The 16,565-nt window shown below is 39.8% G+C and overlaps 1 protein-coding gene across 3 annotated transcripts in view; it reads left to right on the forward strand.

Moving 5' to 3' along the window:
* The first annotated feature begins 834 nt into the window (after positions 1 to 834).
* The window catches only part of hipk3a (homeodomain interacting protein kinase 3a), a 52,071-nt gene continuing 36,340 nt past the window's right edge, over positions 835 to 16,565 (forward strand). For all 3 annotated transcript variants that reach the window (XM_053506176.1, XM_053506177.1, XM_053506178.1), the window contains exons 1-2: positions 835 to 1,215; positions 4,597 to 5,659. In XM_053506176.1, coding sequence (XP_053362151.1) covers positions 4,599 to 5,659 — 1,061 coding nt within the window. In that variant the 5' untranslated portion in view covers positions 835 to 1,215; positions 4,597 to 4,598. The remainder of the gene's footprint in view (positions 1,216 to 4,596; positions 5,660 to 16,565) is intronic.

Consider the following 16,565-nt stretch of genomic DNA (forward strand, 5'->3'; position numbering starts at 1 on the left):
TCAAATTGAGAACTTGTGGTCGATCCTCAAGAGGCAGGTGGACAAAACCCACAAATTCTGACAAACTATAAGTAATGATTATGCAAGAATAGGCTGTGCCATCAGTCAGGATGTGGCTCAGATGTTAATTGACAGCATGCCAGGGCAAATTGCAGAGGTCTTGAAAAAGAAGGGCTAACACTGCAAATATTGACTCTGCATAAACTTATTGTAACTGTTAATAAAATCCTTCGACACTTATGAAATGCTTGTAATTATACTTCAGTATACCATAGTCACATCTGACTATGCCTAAAAGAGAATGACATAAATATAATTTTTACAGTCTGAAGCAACAGACTGTGAAAATGAATATTTATGTCATTCCCTTTTAAGTTATAAAAGTAACAGAGGTTGATTTTTTTTTATGAAAACAATAATACACAATCCAGACAACATAACCAGGGAGGACAAAAGGAGCAGTCGATGACAAAAAAAACAGAAGTTTATTTAAAAAAAAAAACAACCTGTAAAGGTTTTTCACCAGAAGCAGAAACAAAAAATTTGCTTTGGAGTTTTTTTTTTTTTTTTTAACTTTCTAAGTATCTCATAATGTAATTTTTGAATACAAGAAAGAGGGTGGACTATTATTACATTTACATTTATGGATAAAACCTAGCAATTATAAAGGTTAAATTTATCATAAATTTATTATCGTCATCCTCCTTTTTCCTCTTATAATAAAAAAAGAGAAAATTATTCTCTTTAGCCAGGAAAAAGTTACTTCCGCTTCCAGACATGACGCGAGACTGACGAAGAAGAGGAAGAAGCTGAGTGTGGGAGGAGCGAGGAGCTCGCGCAGCACGGCCGAAGAACGATTTCGTTAGCTTAGCATAATAGCAGAGTAGAGGAAAAGCAGAGCGAGGAACGGAAAGGCAGGAAGCAGCAGAAGGTTCGAGTAGAAGGAAGTTTCTCCTAGCAGGGTTTCTCCCTGTAGAAATGAAGAGCAAAAGTCCGTCTTGTTGCCAAGGAGATCCTCATTGAATGGCTTAGCGCATGAGCGGTTCAGCATGACGGGGATGACGGTGTTTTTCTCGCGCGCTGTCCAACAACAACAGCAACAGCAGCAGCGCGCGACAAGATGGCAGCTTGTGGCGAGTGTTTAGAGGCTTCTCAGGGTGGACATTACAGCCCGGACATGTCTCCGCCGTCCTGCTACAGTCTCTGGCTGTGAAGGTACGTCGACAAACAACTCGCGGGTGGAATATCGACCTGGTAAATCCGGCTAGTTTGGTAGTTTACGACGAGTAGTTTTGGGGCTAGTCAACAGTTGGTGGCGCGTGCTTGGGGGGAAAAAAAAGTTACATCACCATGGTGACAAAAACAAAAAAACTTGTTGAAGTTGATTTTCTTACTTTCTTATTTGTTTTAAGTGTTTATCAACAAACTTCATTAGAATAAGATAAAGAAAAGAGGGAGAGAAACAGACCGCGTATTCAAGCTGGTCTAGTACTTGAACTCGAGACTTCTCTTAGCTGTTGACTAGTATCCTGGGTGAGTTGGCTATTTAATGTAAAAAAAAAAAACACTAACTTCAAACTTCTGCTTTATTCTACTCAATACTTCTCCTTTCTTTCCCCTTTAATGTGAGTTATGCAAACTAGAAAATAACATGCAGCATTAAAAAAATAATTATAAAGTTTTGTTTTTCCAATTAATTTTTTTTTATAATTAAATGCCAGATCATTGTGTGAAAACACACTGGTTTCTTTAATGCATACAATGTTTAGCAGGAGCTCATACTCCCTTTATTTTTTCTGTTTTTCTCCCTGAATTAAGACCCTCTTTAGTTGGCTTCTTTGCTTCATCTTGTGCTAAAATGTTTTAATCCTAACACATACACTTATAATCCTCTCTCTCTCTCTCTCTCTTTTTTTAGACAGGGAAGTGTGTGTTTAGTGTGTTTTATTCAGTAGAAGTGCTTACACTAATCTGTTGCAGTTAACTCATGATTCAGGCATGCATTGGACATTTATCATTTAAATAAAATTAAAAAAGGTATATTATAATAAAAAGTAGTTTACGAGGAGTGATAAAAGTTGTTTACAGGAAATAATAAAGGTAGTTTACAGGGAATAATAAACTTTCAGATATTGAGCTGGGGAAATCAAGCAATTTATGAATGATACTATCGTGATTAGTTAGTAAACCAGCATCTAAAATGTTACTCTAAATCAGAGCAAAGTTGAGTCATTTGGTTGGGTTCCAAGCTAAATTTAAACACATTTTGTTAAAAAAACAAAAGTCTCATTCTTTTGGCAGAAATCCCATTTGCTGATTCTGTAGTCAAACGTTTCCTTTCCAAAAACCAAGACTCTACTAATTAAATGTTATTTATGTAATAAATGTAAAGCATCTGTCTCATCCTTTTTTCCCCTTCTATTGATCCTGAAGACATCGCCTCTCCAAGGTGTCTTTCGTCATGTTTAATTTTCTTTCTGTGGTCTGGTTGATTCAGAGTTAAACTGCTTACACACTGAATGAAAGCACGTACATGTGTACGATCGTACAGTTCAAATGGAATAACCGCATAGCTTGTGTGTGACAAGTATACTACATGTTATTCTACAGGGGACAAACATGTAAGACGAGTAAGGCTTAGCTATTAGCTGTTAATACGTTTTTACTACGTTGTTGAACCGACCGTCCTTTGAGAATCAGATCTCTTCAATTTTCTTGTTTGGATTTTTGACGTTACTAGGCTTGATTTACAGATGATTTCTTTTCAGTCTAGTACAGCACAGTTAATCATAAAAATTTTAAATCCCTTTTTTTTTACATGCGGGAACATTTAATTGCAAAAAGGCTGCAGTTTGTTACAATAATGTATGTATGTTCAGGAATTTATGTCGAGGGAGTCAACAATTTTATTGTTTGTTTTTTCCTTTGTAAATAACGTTGATGCAATAAATACATATTGGCAAACATCCTCTCTCTGAGGTTATTTGTGGCCCTATTTGCTGATCACCTTGATAAATAGGTTTGAATTCTAAATGGTACATTTAATAGTTAAATATCCAAGTTTAAATCAGTCTCGCATTGTGTTTCAACATAATCATAATGTGTTTAGTTTTTTTGTTATCATTAAACTCTGCTTTCTTACAAAAAAGAAATATACAGTACTGTGCAATAGGTTTGATCCCACCCTCATGAAATAAACAGACTTTCTTGAGACTTTATTTTTTAAGTAGGATTGAGGACTAGATCTACAGGAATTCCCGAAGGACAGTTTGGCTCTCATTTTCTGTCTAGTCTAGACAAATATCATCTTATTCAAGGCAGATGATCAGGGCTATGATTAGCATACTGGTGATGTTAAATGCTGAGTGGTTGGAACAGACGAGTGGGGAAATAAGGTTGCTGCTGACGTTACAAAAACAGTCAATTTTAGAACTGTATCTTTAGGCAGAACATTTTCCCCCATCACTTTGATTTAGTCTGCATTGTTAATATGAAGAACCTACTGTACCTACGAGACGTTTGCACAGAACTGTATACTAGTCCAGCCTGTAATTAAGAATTTCAGTGTTTAAAAAAAAAGTGCAGAGAAATTAGTATACTCCTACACATTGTGATTCAAATAATTGTTAAAGATCTGTAAACAATCAGCTTGTAATATATATTAAAAAGTAATCTCCTAAGCACTGCTTGACAAATCACCCGACGTCGCCGTGCTTACAGAAGACAGACAGAAGCGAGTAACAAAAGGTGGAAAGCCAAACGTTGTGTTTACTGCCACTTTCTAACCCCGAGGGTGAAATTCTCTCCCATTGAGCTTGCTTTTGTTCAACGGGGCCCAAACACTCAGCTCTCGGTAATTTCCCGTTGTTTACGCGAAACAGCTGCGATATCAACAGGTGTCTTTCTCGACTCTGCTCCCCCTCCTTCTCCTTCTCATCGTTCTTGTCCCCCTCTTAAACCCTTGCGGTTGTGAACTCGAAGGCGGGTGAGAGGCCACCTGTCTCTGGCAGCAGTTGAACAGAGATACTCGTAACTCGATCCGTTTAGCTGGAGGCTCCCCGGCAGAGTCAGGCTGTCCTGCCAGATCTCGGGGAGTCAGGAAATGCCTGCTAACGTATGTTGTGCTCGAGCTCTCTGTCATCATTACAAATTGGGTTTTGTCTTACGATCTTTCAGGCGGCGCTGGAACCAGGTCATTAAAGTTTGCTCATGCCTGCCTAGTTTTGTTTTTGTTTTTCATTTTGTGCTTCTTTAAATTTCTCAGACGTGCTTAAGAATTTCATAACTGCCTTCATTGGTTGCTTCATGCTCTGCAGATTTTATGTTGCAGAGACACGGGTGTGTGTGTGTGGGGGTGTGTGTGTGTGTGTGTGTGTGTGTGTGTTCTCCTGTTCAGACTTGTGCCATATGTTGTACTAGCGTAAGAAGCTCTTCTGTGTAAACCGAGTGTTCCTAATCCCTATCAGCTAACAGCGCGGCCGTCATTTAATACCGCCAGATGCAGACGTACTCGCTTTTTCTTTTATTCTTTGATGATTTGTTTAAATGATTACGCATCACGCTTTACTCATCCTTTTTTCTTCTTCTCTTTTTCAGGTATGGCCTCACAGGTTTTGGTCTGCCCACCACATGTGCATCAGCCCCAGACAAGTGCCTTTAGCAGTGTGAGGAAAGTGGAGGCCAGCAGCTGCGTGTACCATGAGAAGCCTCCTCGCACTTACGTGGTCGGTGTGAACCTTGGCATCGCGCATCCGACTAACGTCAGTAAGCACCGCTCTTTGAAGACGTGTACGCAGGAAGGTGCGGGATATTCATTACAGACTGTGGCTCCCGGAGAGCCGTGCAGAGGGACCCGTCCCTCTTACAGGTGTGTAGGAGAGGAAGGAGAGGACGAGGACGGAGGAGAGGAGAAGGAGAGCGCAGGGACGTCTGACGGATGTGGGTTCGAACGTAAAAAAAGCGAGGAGCAGGGAAGCACCGCGAGGACCATGCAGATCGTCGAGGAGCGTCCGGCGCTGCCGGCCATGCTGCAAAGCAACGTGGGTAGCACGGTGACCTCCAATCAGAATGTGGCTGGCCCAGGGGGCGGGACCAACGATGGGGACTACCAGCTGGTCCAACACGAGGTCTTGTGCTCCCTGAAGCACACGTACGAGGTGCTGGAGTTCCTGGGACGTGGGACGTTCGGCCAGGTCGTAAAGTGCTGGAAGCGTGGCACCAGCGAGATTGTGGCGGTGAAGATCCTGAAGAATCACCCGTCGTACGCGCGCCAGGGTCAGATCGAGGTGGGCATTCTGGCCCGCCTGAGCGGCGAGAACGCCGAGGAGCACAATCTGGTGCGCGCCTTCGAGTGCTTCCAGCACCGCAACCACACGTGCCTGGTGTTCGAGATGCTCGAGCAGAACCTGTACGATTTTCTGAAGCAGAACAAGTTCAGCCCTTTGCCGCTAAAGGTGATCCGCGCCATGCTGCAGCAGGTGGCCATGGCGCTGCGTAAGCTCAAGAGCCTCGGCCTGATTCACGCTGACCTCAAACCCGAGAACATCATGCTGGTGGATCCGCGCAGGCAGCCGTACCGCGTCAAGGTCATCGACTTCGGCTCGGCCAGTCACGTCTCCAAGGCCGTTTGCTCCACCTACCTGCAGTCGCGCTACTACAGGTCAGACGAGTGTCCTCACATCGATTGTTGCGTGCGTGCGTGCGTGTGTGTGTGTGTGAGTGGTAGAGAAGTCTTTTCTGTGGTGTTTAAAAACAAAATCTCAAAGTAAGAATCCTTATGATTTATCAGGTTGGTGTTATTTGAACAAGGTGAAATGGATTTTATTTCACTTCATGGTGTGTATAAATACAGGAACAAAACTGAGGTTAATTATTAAGTCTCTAAGGTGTTCGATCGGTCGTGACCGATTCGCTTTGGCACTGAATCTCCCAGGCTTAATGTTTGCCAAGAATTTTTCAAACTGCACGCCTCATAACTCCGATCGCAGCAGGAACTTTTCTCACCTCGTTCTTTAGCACACAGCTTGTTGTAACGCTGGACTCGTGAATCTAGTCGTGAATTGTACCTACCTCAAAAGTGTGTTTCAGTACAATATAGCTTTTCAAGACTAGATTTGTTCCAGTTTGGTAAAACCTTAGATTGTGAGTAACTTATTCTGCCAGCGTTTTGCAGGACGAGCAAAAAAGTTTAAATAAATTTTTACTTTAACGAGCGATGTCTTGATATACCTTTATATGCTGATATATATGCTTTTTCTGCACGTCTACTGTTAACTTAAACATTGCGGCCATGTTTATGTGTGTGTACATGCGTAAAGCATTTCTTTCTTTCTTTTGCATCCAAGTGGTGACTGTTTTTAGTAACTGTACTGTAACAACAGCCCTCATGAAGAAAAAAAAAAGTAAAAAATTCTGTAGCAGTGCAAAAGATTCTGTTCAGCGTCAATGAGACGTAGCATTGCCAAGAAATCCTCAAAAGCAAATGTCAGTGAGAGAGAAATTCGTTCAACACAATAACCCTCCCCCTGTCTTTTCTCTCGTCTTCCTCACACCAGCCACGATTCTTTTCAATGGTAAAGTGCAGGTTAATTTTTACTTTATATTCTGTACGAATTATTTTTATATGAATATTTTTGGGTTGTGTAACAAATGAGTTTCCATTATTTCTTATGTTGAAATTCACTTTGATGTACGAGTGCTTTGGATAGCAAGCACACTTCTGGTCCTCACAATCCAAGGCTGTACTATAGAACAGATTTGTAAAGCTAAACAGATTACTGTACGTGGTTATGCTTAATAAGCATTGATAAAAATTTTTTTTTTTTTGCAAAAAAGCAATACCAGCACAAAGCGGTGTATGCTGTTACATGAAACTGAAGTGTGTCGCGCTCTGTTGCAGTTCATTCATCTGTGCCTATGTCGAGCTGGAGGAAGTTTAGCAACAGGAGTTGTACTTTTTGCAGTTTTTCTAAGATAGTTATGTAACACTTTTTTTTCTGCAGTTCTGGTTTGTGCAAACGTTACCTATCTCACTCGACTGTTATGTAGTCACACCCAGGCTCTAGTACAACAATCTGAGCTAAACTGAACACTCTGTCTACATACGAGTAAAAATACAGCTTTGTTGCCACTTCCTACCGCGAGACATGTTTGTTTACACACACTGCTCGGCTCGCGTGTTTCGCCACAGTCGTCTCCTCGGTGGAGGTATTTGAGTAGGCTCGAGGGCGCGATGTTGCAGCAACCTGCCTTTGGGTTATGTACAAATCAGGTTGTGGGACTTTAAATAAACAGTCTGACATGGGTTGTATTTGCCCGAGTGGTGCGGCTAAGCTAAAGTGTCTTACACGTTTCATGTCGGTGGCGATCCTAGCGTCTTGACAATCGAGTCGTGAACAAATAATGCAGTTTGGTGGGGAGAAATTATTGCAAGATGTTACCAAACTTTTTATATTGATTTGCTGGCTTTCTTTTGTAACACGATGTGCTCAAGTCTGAGAGTCCCTGTTCCTGTATATCGTTCCGCATTTACTAGGTAGTTATCTCTCCGTATATTGCATAGTAGCGATATAGGAATAATTGGGCATGGCCCGATATATGATATGATTACGATATGATATGAAACGTTTTTACCACCTCAAATTAAACATATATATATAATGTATGTATGTGTAAAAATCTTTTTTAAAGAAAATCATGTGACGTTTATCATTAATGATTTTTACAACTTCTATTTCTATTATATATTAGCTTTTATTTATTTATTCATGTTTGTATATTCATCCAGCACAATGCATCTGGAGCTTTCATGTATCAGGATGGTACCATTTGTCCATTCCTAGCATGAGAATTAACCTCGAAGCACAAGTCATTCGTCCAAAGCTTGTGATATGAAGTATCGTGTGACACATTTTGCATGCTTGCCAATATTAATGTTTAATATCAATTATTAATGCTGCCTCTTCCTATACTTTACTACAAGAGGAAGAAGTTTTAAATCATGCTTAGTTAATAATCCAAAAGGGAAGGAAACATGATGCCGCATGATGTCAAATATAAGGACAGAACTGGGTTAAGGCCTCTGTTTAGTTTAGTAGCTCTTAGTATAGTACTTCTCTTTGTTTTTCACACTATTTGCAGCAAGTTCACAGTTACCGTGTGTGTATATACAGTATATACTGTGCATGCAGTCCAGGTTTTTACTGTAGCTGTTGTAAATGTGATCCAGTTTTAAATTAGTCGCCTTTGATGCAAGTCACACTCTTGTTTAACAGGTTTCAGAAGCAAGTGCATTTGCTGTAACCAGAAATTAATTTTATAATGAGCAGGGAATATACAAAATATATTGGATTATTTTCCTTATCTGTATAGTAAATTGGGAGGCGTGATGCTCTCAGGGGGACATCAGGGAGGAGAAGCAGTGGTGATGGGCGATGACACCGCTAATAATAATAACGACGATACACCAATAATAATGATGTGGCCACAAAATACATACAGTATATATCACACTGCAACAGGATTTCTTTATTATTATTATTTTTTTTTTTTTGTGAAGCGTTTTTTTTTTTTTTTCTTGTATCACGTGTTTAGTGGGATTTAAATTTATTTATTTTTGGCTCATGTCTGTTGATGATGCAAGAGGGGTGGTTTAAAGATTTGTGGTTAAAAGCGCTAGATAGGAGCGTAGTCCCGGTTTCAAGAGAGACCTGCCGAAGCATGTGTACACCCACCGTAGCACGCCTGGTGTAAAAGAATTTCTAAAAATGTTGTACACGTTGGGAGGCCGCATGGAAATTAGGGACTGTTTGGTGCTCCAGGCTGCGTTTTTGCATACACACACACACACACACACACGCTTTCAATTCAACAATCTCCCAGCCATGTGTGATCTTCTGAGTTTGTTTGCAGAAACGGTGATCTGGATTGAATCAGCACCATGTCTCGTTCCTGCACTCCCCAAAATCCCAGTGTGTAAAAAGTTGTGCTTGTTATGAAGTAAGTTTTGTGATGTTAAAAAGATGTACAAAAGTTTAAAAAGAAGGTTCTGTGCTTGACCGGAAACTTGTATTTATCTTCATCTGTTGTTTTTATTTTTTCATGTAGTGTCTAAAATGCTTTTCTAATCTTTATATCAATTGAAAAATATTAGCACTGGATGGGATGATGATCAACTTTTACCTCAGGTTTTGTTGTATTTTATTTTTTCTCGTGTTGCATTCGCTATAGCCACGCCCCTTCTCCCTTTCACCAGATTTAGTTGCCACACAGACGCTTGTTACATCTACCAGGGAAATTCCCTGAGTCACTTTTCAGTTAGCTGAGCTTAGATTAGCTCCCGACGCGACACAAACGCGTCCGCACGAATATTCCAGCCTGTCACTTTTACTCATAAGTGTTTTCTTTCCTGAGAGGTTTAAATAGGACAGAGGACATTATGTTGTTTTACACCAAAGACAAGAAGCTATTTTTGTAAGCACACATACACGCACAGATGTGACCTTTCTGCGTTTCGGTTATCAGCTGTAATGGATAAAGAGGAAATGGATGCTTCTCTCAGCACTTAAAAAAAACGATTGGTTTTTGTACTTTGGCTCTTGTGAATGTGGCTGTTATGTGTTTGTACGCAGTGTTCAGATTGCACCCTTGACGCAGGAGTCGCAGTGACACAGTGAAGGATTTACATTAATTATCCCGATAGAGTAGCATGTGACGATGGGCTCGCAGATCGCTATCTGTGATTAAATGTCTAGTTGAACCTTAGTAATCCGGACTGTTTGGACTTTTATGGAATGAAGTAAACATGCTTGTTTTTTTTCCCTCTAACAGGAGGGGGGAAGAAGCAAGGGACTTTTCTCTTTTTTTCTCTCTTTTTTTTTTTTTATAAGATATTTTTAGTAATCCTTTTCTTGATCAGACGCATCCAGTTTGTTCCATAGTTTCCTTTTTTGTTTGTGCACTGATGAAAGGTTTCGGTCAGCGTTGCACAAAAATAGCAGAGAGAGAAATTTGCCGCACACATGAGAACAAAACCTTTGTGTCCATGCACTCTTGTTCTTCTTTGCCTATAATAACGATTACTATTTTGGCAGGTTTGGTTGAAGGTTCTTGTTTGAAGATGTAGAATAAAAATAAAACGATAATTTACAGGCAACATTAATATCCCAGGCTATACAAGTTTCCTTGCAGATGTAATCCGTGCTAGCTTGGAGAACTGCTCGTATAGAAAATTAATGCTGCATTCATGGTACCTTGGCAGTGGCAAATTTACAAGTTTTAATAAGATAATTTCCCACCTCGATACGTTCAGCAAGCAGAGTGGAAATAAAACACGTCCACGTCTGTGAAAACGTCTCTTCAGAGCATGTAAAGCTCATTAAAAAAATCCTTTTATGGTGCACTTTTCTACTTTTCAGACCTACAGAGTAGCTGCAAGTTCTGTTTTAATACAGTAACCTTCGAACACTGATGCGATATAGATAGATATGAGAGAGTTTTAGTGGGTACAATTTTATTTTATGAAGGGCATTCAAGTCAAACTGGGACTTGATGAAATTGCTTGAGAATGAGTGCTCAAAAAGTGATTGACATTTACAGAAGACTTCAAGCACAGTTCGGTGATGAGACTCTTAGCCTCAGTAAACATCTGAACGGTGCAAATGTTGTAAAGAAGGCCATGAATGTTCAGAAATTAAAATGTCTGATCGACAGATAAGAGATGCATCTGTCTGTGTGAACCGTGCACAAAATCATTCACTTGCACGTTACAGGAATTCGGCTTGGAGTTATCGTCACGTCCCTTGTACAGTCCTGAGCCTTTTCCCCTCGTGTTTGAGGCATTAAAGAAGTTCCTGGGAGGCCTGGTGATGGTCTCTACGCAGTAATGAAACATTGGGATAATTAGTGTAGCAGGGGATTATATAGGTACATAAAAGAGAGTTTTTGCTCTCATATTTTGGCCTTTAAATCCCTCGTAGCTTGCTCAAGCTCTCTCTCTCTTAAAAAAAAAAAAAAAAAAAGACAATGTTTATGCACATATATTTCTTTAGTAAAATTAGGCTAATATTTATCAGCTCAAGACACGTTTTTCAGCCAAAGTTAACAAAAGTTAGCCCAGTTACTAAGGAGGGGGGGAAGGCCCAATCTGGCAACACTCAACTTCACAACTTTTCGCAATTTATTTTCCAGAACGTGAATAACGTCTTGTGATCCAATACGCAGCTAAGTTGTTAAGATACTGCTCTTATGTACAACATGTGTATATATACATACATGTGTGTGTTTAGAGAGAGCAGTATATATACAGGATACAGATATGTGACCTATTATTCAGTGAAACAAACATTATCAGTTAATAAAGTTATAATCAGTTTAATCTTTAACGACGGCATTCGATTAATCATTAACGTTCCTAAACAAAACATAGCAATTCAGGGCTGAATGGTGCAACACTCTTACACTTTAGTGTTCGAATTCCAGAATCTCTCTCTTTCTCTCTCGCTGAACACTTTGGCATCAGAAGTGTGTGGTGGAGAGGAATGCTTTGGCTCTGACATAACGCAGGTACTCAGACGTGAAGAAGAAGAACAACATTATTGCTGCTGCTCTTGAACATGCAACCAAAGTCACTCGTCAGGTTTAAACGGAATTTAAAGTCACTCCTCAGTAACCTGTATAAAAGTAAAGATCATGTGACTTGCTTAACGGTAAAGTGCAACTCGCACAGCCACGCCTTGACCATAATAGAAAGGTCAGACCGGAGTGACGTCCGCGTAACCTACATCAATCATCAAGTGAAACACTCCACACCTTCGTTATTCATATCCTCTCTGAATCATTTAGACATGCACCAGATCAGACGCACGCCTGAATATCGGATTCAATTCAAGTTGACTTAGAGCTGTATACACCATACAGTGTATGTATAAATACAAAATGTGTATGTATAAATACAAAATGTACACAGACTGTGTTTGCGTCATCACGTGTATGGAGAGAAGAGAAGGTATTCGTTGCTGGTGGTGGAAGCGAGATAAGTCCTATCTATTCTTCACACGGTTAAAGCCACTCCCTTCTCAGAGAATCCAAATACATGACACTCCCTTGTTAACTTCAGGAAGAAAATGCATAATCCTTATCATAATAAATAATGTAAAAGCATCAAACTCTCTTCTGGATATCGTTTTAGCTTTTGAAATTGGACGATTAAAAAAAAAATAAAAATCTGCATGTTTAGGCAGCTGTTTTCAACCTAGTCATGGCGACGCTACACACGGATGGATCATAAAGAATAACTCGAAAACTCAAAAATTAACTCTTCAAAGTGCAGGATTAGTTTTTCAACCTTGGAAAAAAAAAATCCCTTCAGTGTAATAATAATAATAATATATTATTATTATTATTAACAATAATAAATGTCAGCTTGCAGACAGAGAGTGGTAAGTGTTCTCTGGAGTGCCTTACTTTCTGAAAGAATTTCCCCTTTTTCACAAGTGATGATTGTCACGGGGTTGGGTTGGTCTCACTAGGTCTCACACACACAGTCTCACACGCATGTCTGGCTGGCATGAATGTAGGCCATGTGTGTTAGCGTTATTCCCAATCGCCGTGTCATAACAAGCACAGTGTTTTGTTCCAGCAAGTACGGAGCAACGCCCCCAGGAAGTGAACCTGATCCTGATCGTCACACAAAAGAGAATTTCTTTCCCCCATTCTCACCGTTCTCTTTAATCTCGCTGTGGTGTAAACCTTTCTATTTTTCTTTCTTTCTCTGCCCTGCTATTATTCCAAAAGGGCAGAAGTTTAATACAGTGACGTGAAGAATCCATCGTGGCCTCTGTTTAAAAAAAAAAAAAAAACCCCACAAGGTTGAGTTCAGACTCGAGGACTCGCCCGCCAAGAGCCACTTGTCAGCGAGACTCGCAAATCGCTCTGCCCTGTGCTTGAGTTTCCCTTCAGTTGTTAGTCACTTTAGATAAGTGGTTGCCAAACGAATGATTTACGAGCGCTATTAAAGCATTATTATTTATTATTTTTTAAACTTTCTCTTGAACATGAACATGAAACCCAGGCTACCTTTTTTGATTAGGGGAGGGAAATAAAAAACAAAAAAAATAAGTGTCCTTGTTTAGTGATGCTTGTAGCTCCCGGTCCTAAGCAGCATGCATTATTCAGTGTTTCTCAGGTTAGGACGTTGTACGTTTCCATGTAAACCGAGGTGACTGCTTGAGTATCACTTGTTCGAGGTGTTTATAAGTCCCTTTTTTAAAGTTGTGTATACCTTTTTTATGTATAGATCAGATGTCAAGTGTAAACCTTTCTCATTTTGCTCTCGGCTTTGATGCGGCACACGCTAACAAGCTCATTTAAATGAGGAACATGAAGGATTGTCTCTTTTTCAGGCTGCTTCTCAAGGCTGATGAGTGTAATTACAAAGGGTGCCGTGTAGCTGATGAATAAATATGTATAAGGAATTAAATAAATCCGATTTAACGATGATGACTGGTGGTGTGATGTAGTCTGATGCAAAGCAAACTTCAGTAACTATTTATTTTTTTATTTCATTAAAAAAAAAGACGCTGCACCATCTGTCTTAAGAAACTACCGATTCGATTTTAATTACTATTCTGTTAGTCACGATTTTACTAAACATTCTGAATGGATATATTATTATTATTGTTTTTTTTTATTTATTTTGCTTCAGTCCTAAACAAACTTAGTGTTGAAGCTATGGCAACATTTTATCTTGATTTTGTAGTCCATGTGGGGGAACATGGATTCTGTTTGGCTACAGTGAATTTTAAACACTGATGCATTTACATAACAGGAAGTCGGCTTGAAGTTATTTGCCAATGCCTGTACAGATTTTCCCTCCTGTTTTGAGCCATTAAAGGAGTTCCTGGGAGGCCAGAGTTTCAGACGTGAAGCAAGTCAGTCTGATCATGGTTCCGGCATATTAAGAGAATTTTCTACCTTGATGGTGTCCAAGCACTAGTGTAACTCTGGGATAGGTGTAGCAGGGGATTATATAGAAAAATAGAGTTTTTACTCCTTTAACCGTGTGTTCTGTTAGTTTGCGCCATCAAAAGTCCTGGTTTGACTTGAACGCCCCTCGTGGCTAGCTCAAGTGGCAGGATGATGGCGGTATGGCAAGATTTTACCTTTGTTTAAAATGCCACACAACTAAATCGTTTTTTTTTTTTTGTTTTCATTAGAAGTTATAATTTTATTAAAAAAGACAACGAGAAAATCTAATCCTGCAGTTGTAGAAAATGATTGTCCAGAGAGTTCTACAGCACTGGGGATTTATTCTTACCTGGCCTACTTCTGCAGCACGCTCAGTATCGCGTTTCCGAAAACGTACCCGGGGGTTTGTGCATGACGTGTTTTGCATGTTAGCAGAAGCGCAGGGTGTGTGTTGCATGCTTCGAGCCCAAGTCGTCCGGATAATGAGGAACCACCTGAGGAGAGTACAGCACACGTCCACTTCTGCTTTCAAACAAAGCTTTAAAGTAGTGTTTGAAGTTCACCTCATTGCTGTAATAATGGGAAGTCCCAAATACGTTTTTGCCTGTTAAGGGGCAAATTTGAATCATGGTGTGTATCGACAAAGGATGCTCGCATGTACACGGAACTCGGTTGTGTTATCGAGCTTGAAAGCGTATCAGCAGAACATCATGATAACGAGGACACTGACAGGGTGCGATGCCATGTGCAGGACTGGATATAGAGCGCACATGATTATCTGATCAACAAGGCACATGACGGATACTTTTGCAAACCATTTTCTTTTTTCTTTTTCCTTTTCTTTCCTCCCTGATAAATTGGCTGATTTGTTCATTGGCTACAGCATTTGTTCAATTCGGTGCACTTCCCTGGTGTGACTTCACTTGCTTTTTTTACACCATCCGTGTACTTTACGCTCAGTTTAAAGCCCACGACTGCAATAGGTAGCGATGTTGGTCTTCTCATGATTCACAACATTTTAAAGGTCCCATATTTTACTATTACTTTCACACAAGTTAACCAAGGTGTGTGCTTGATATTCATGTGTAAATGAGCTCCTTTTGAGTCACACCTCTCAAGAGATCAGCAGGGCTGAGTAACAAGCTGGAGGAGGGGCTCTTCTTGGATGAGGTCACATTAGAAAGGGATGTCCTAATTAACCAATGCAAAAAAAAAAAAAAAATTTAAAAATGGAAAAATCACAAAAAACATGGAACGTGTTGTTCCATAATGTATTTTGTTTGCCCATTTAAATCTCAAAAAATGACTAAGAGTTTAATTTCGGATAATCATTAATTTTGGCCCCCTTTAACACTGTGTCTCTCAGTGTGTTTCTACAAAATTCTGCGAGTCCAGTTTTACCTCAGCTCACTGCTCCAGCCTGCGTAACATTTCCCTCTTCTTGTTCTAATTTTATCAGTCCGCTCCGAAAGCGCAAGAAAGACGATATTCAGGAGACGTAACCGGCCGCTCGCGTTTACCGGAGCAGTGACTGACCGAGCACGGGGCCAGCCATCCTGAATGGATCGAGTGTAGTTCTGCGGACAAGCATCATATACCCCAGTGTGTGTGTGCGTGTTTTTCTTTAGAGGCCTTGGGGATAGACGCGTACCCATAATGCAACATTGTTTAGAGAGTATAATAATGTTTCTTGTTCATTAACCTGCACGACACTGACAGCGTCATTAAAAAAAAAAAATTTAAGCATTTAACTACTAATAAAAATAATGAAGCATTTACTTCAGTATGTTTGATCTGTTTGGTAAGTGAAAAAGTTTGCACACCCACGGATAAATGTAATAACTTTGGTTTTATCAGAAAATCTAAATGCACAGTTTGACGTCTGAAGTCGTCTTCTCCATTGTCATCACACACCAGCAGGACTTCCTTATGAGCAGTTTTTTTTTAAAAACCAGGCTGTGTTGCCTGCTGCTTGAGTTTTACCTGTATTTCTTTACAGAGCATCAGACCTTCAGAAACAGTCATAAAGACAAAACAAAATAGAATTTTTACATTGGACTAAATGTAATTACAGTTTCTTCACTGAAAAAAAACTAAACAAAAGTGAGTTAACTGAAGTGGAAAGGACGCGGTATGTAAAGAAGCATGTTTACTTTATATGCAGCTGATTAAGCAGCTCTTTCTTCATCAAACAAACAAACCTTTAGCTACATCACTTAGTTAGTCATTACTTACCCTAAGGTGTGTGTTGAAACACCAGTGTGTTCACTTCCAGTCTCTTGGTTGAATTTAAAGATCTGGTTAATCAGGCTCATCTTTGTCACGTTTGATTTCAGTTGATTAGACATCACGTAATTTTTTTTAGAGTTGCGTATAGTGTCGATTGTGTTCTTTATGCTGGCACGAAAATGCAATAACTTTTTGACCAATCAGAGTACAGAATTCAACAGATATTTGTAATGTAAGGAAATTAAAGATCACTATGGTGCAAGAGGAAAAACTTTGCCTTAGTCTTTGCCTTGTCTTGGAGCTCATCCGACTGTTTTGTCCCTCAAGGAATCTCATAAAAGTTTGGACATTTGGAGTTCTTTAAATGTTCA

The sequence above is a fragment of the Clarias gariepinus genome, chromosome 10, assembly GCF_024256425.1.
Source record: "Clarias gariepinus isolate MV-2021 ecotype Netherlands chromosome 10, CGAR_prim_01v2, whole genome shotgun sequence".
NCBI lineage: Eukaryota > Metazoa > Chordata > Actinopteri > Siluriformes > Clariidae > Clarias > Clarias gariepinus.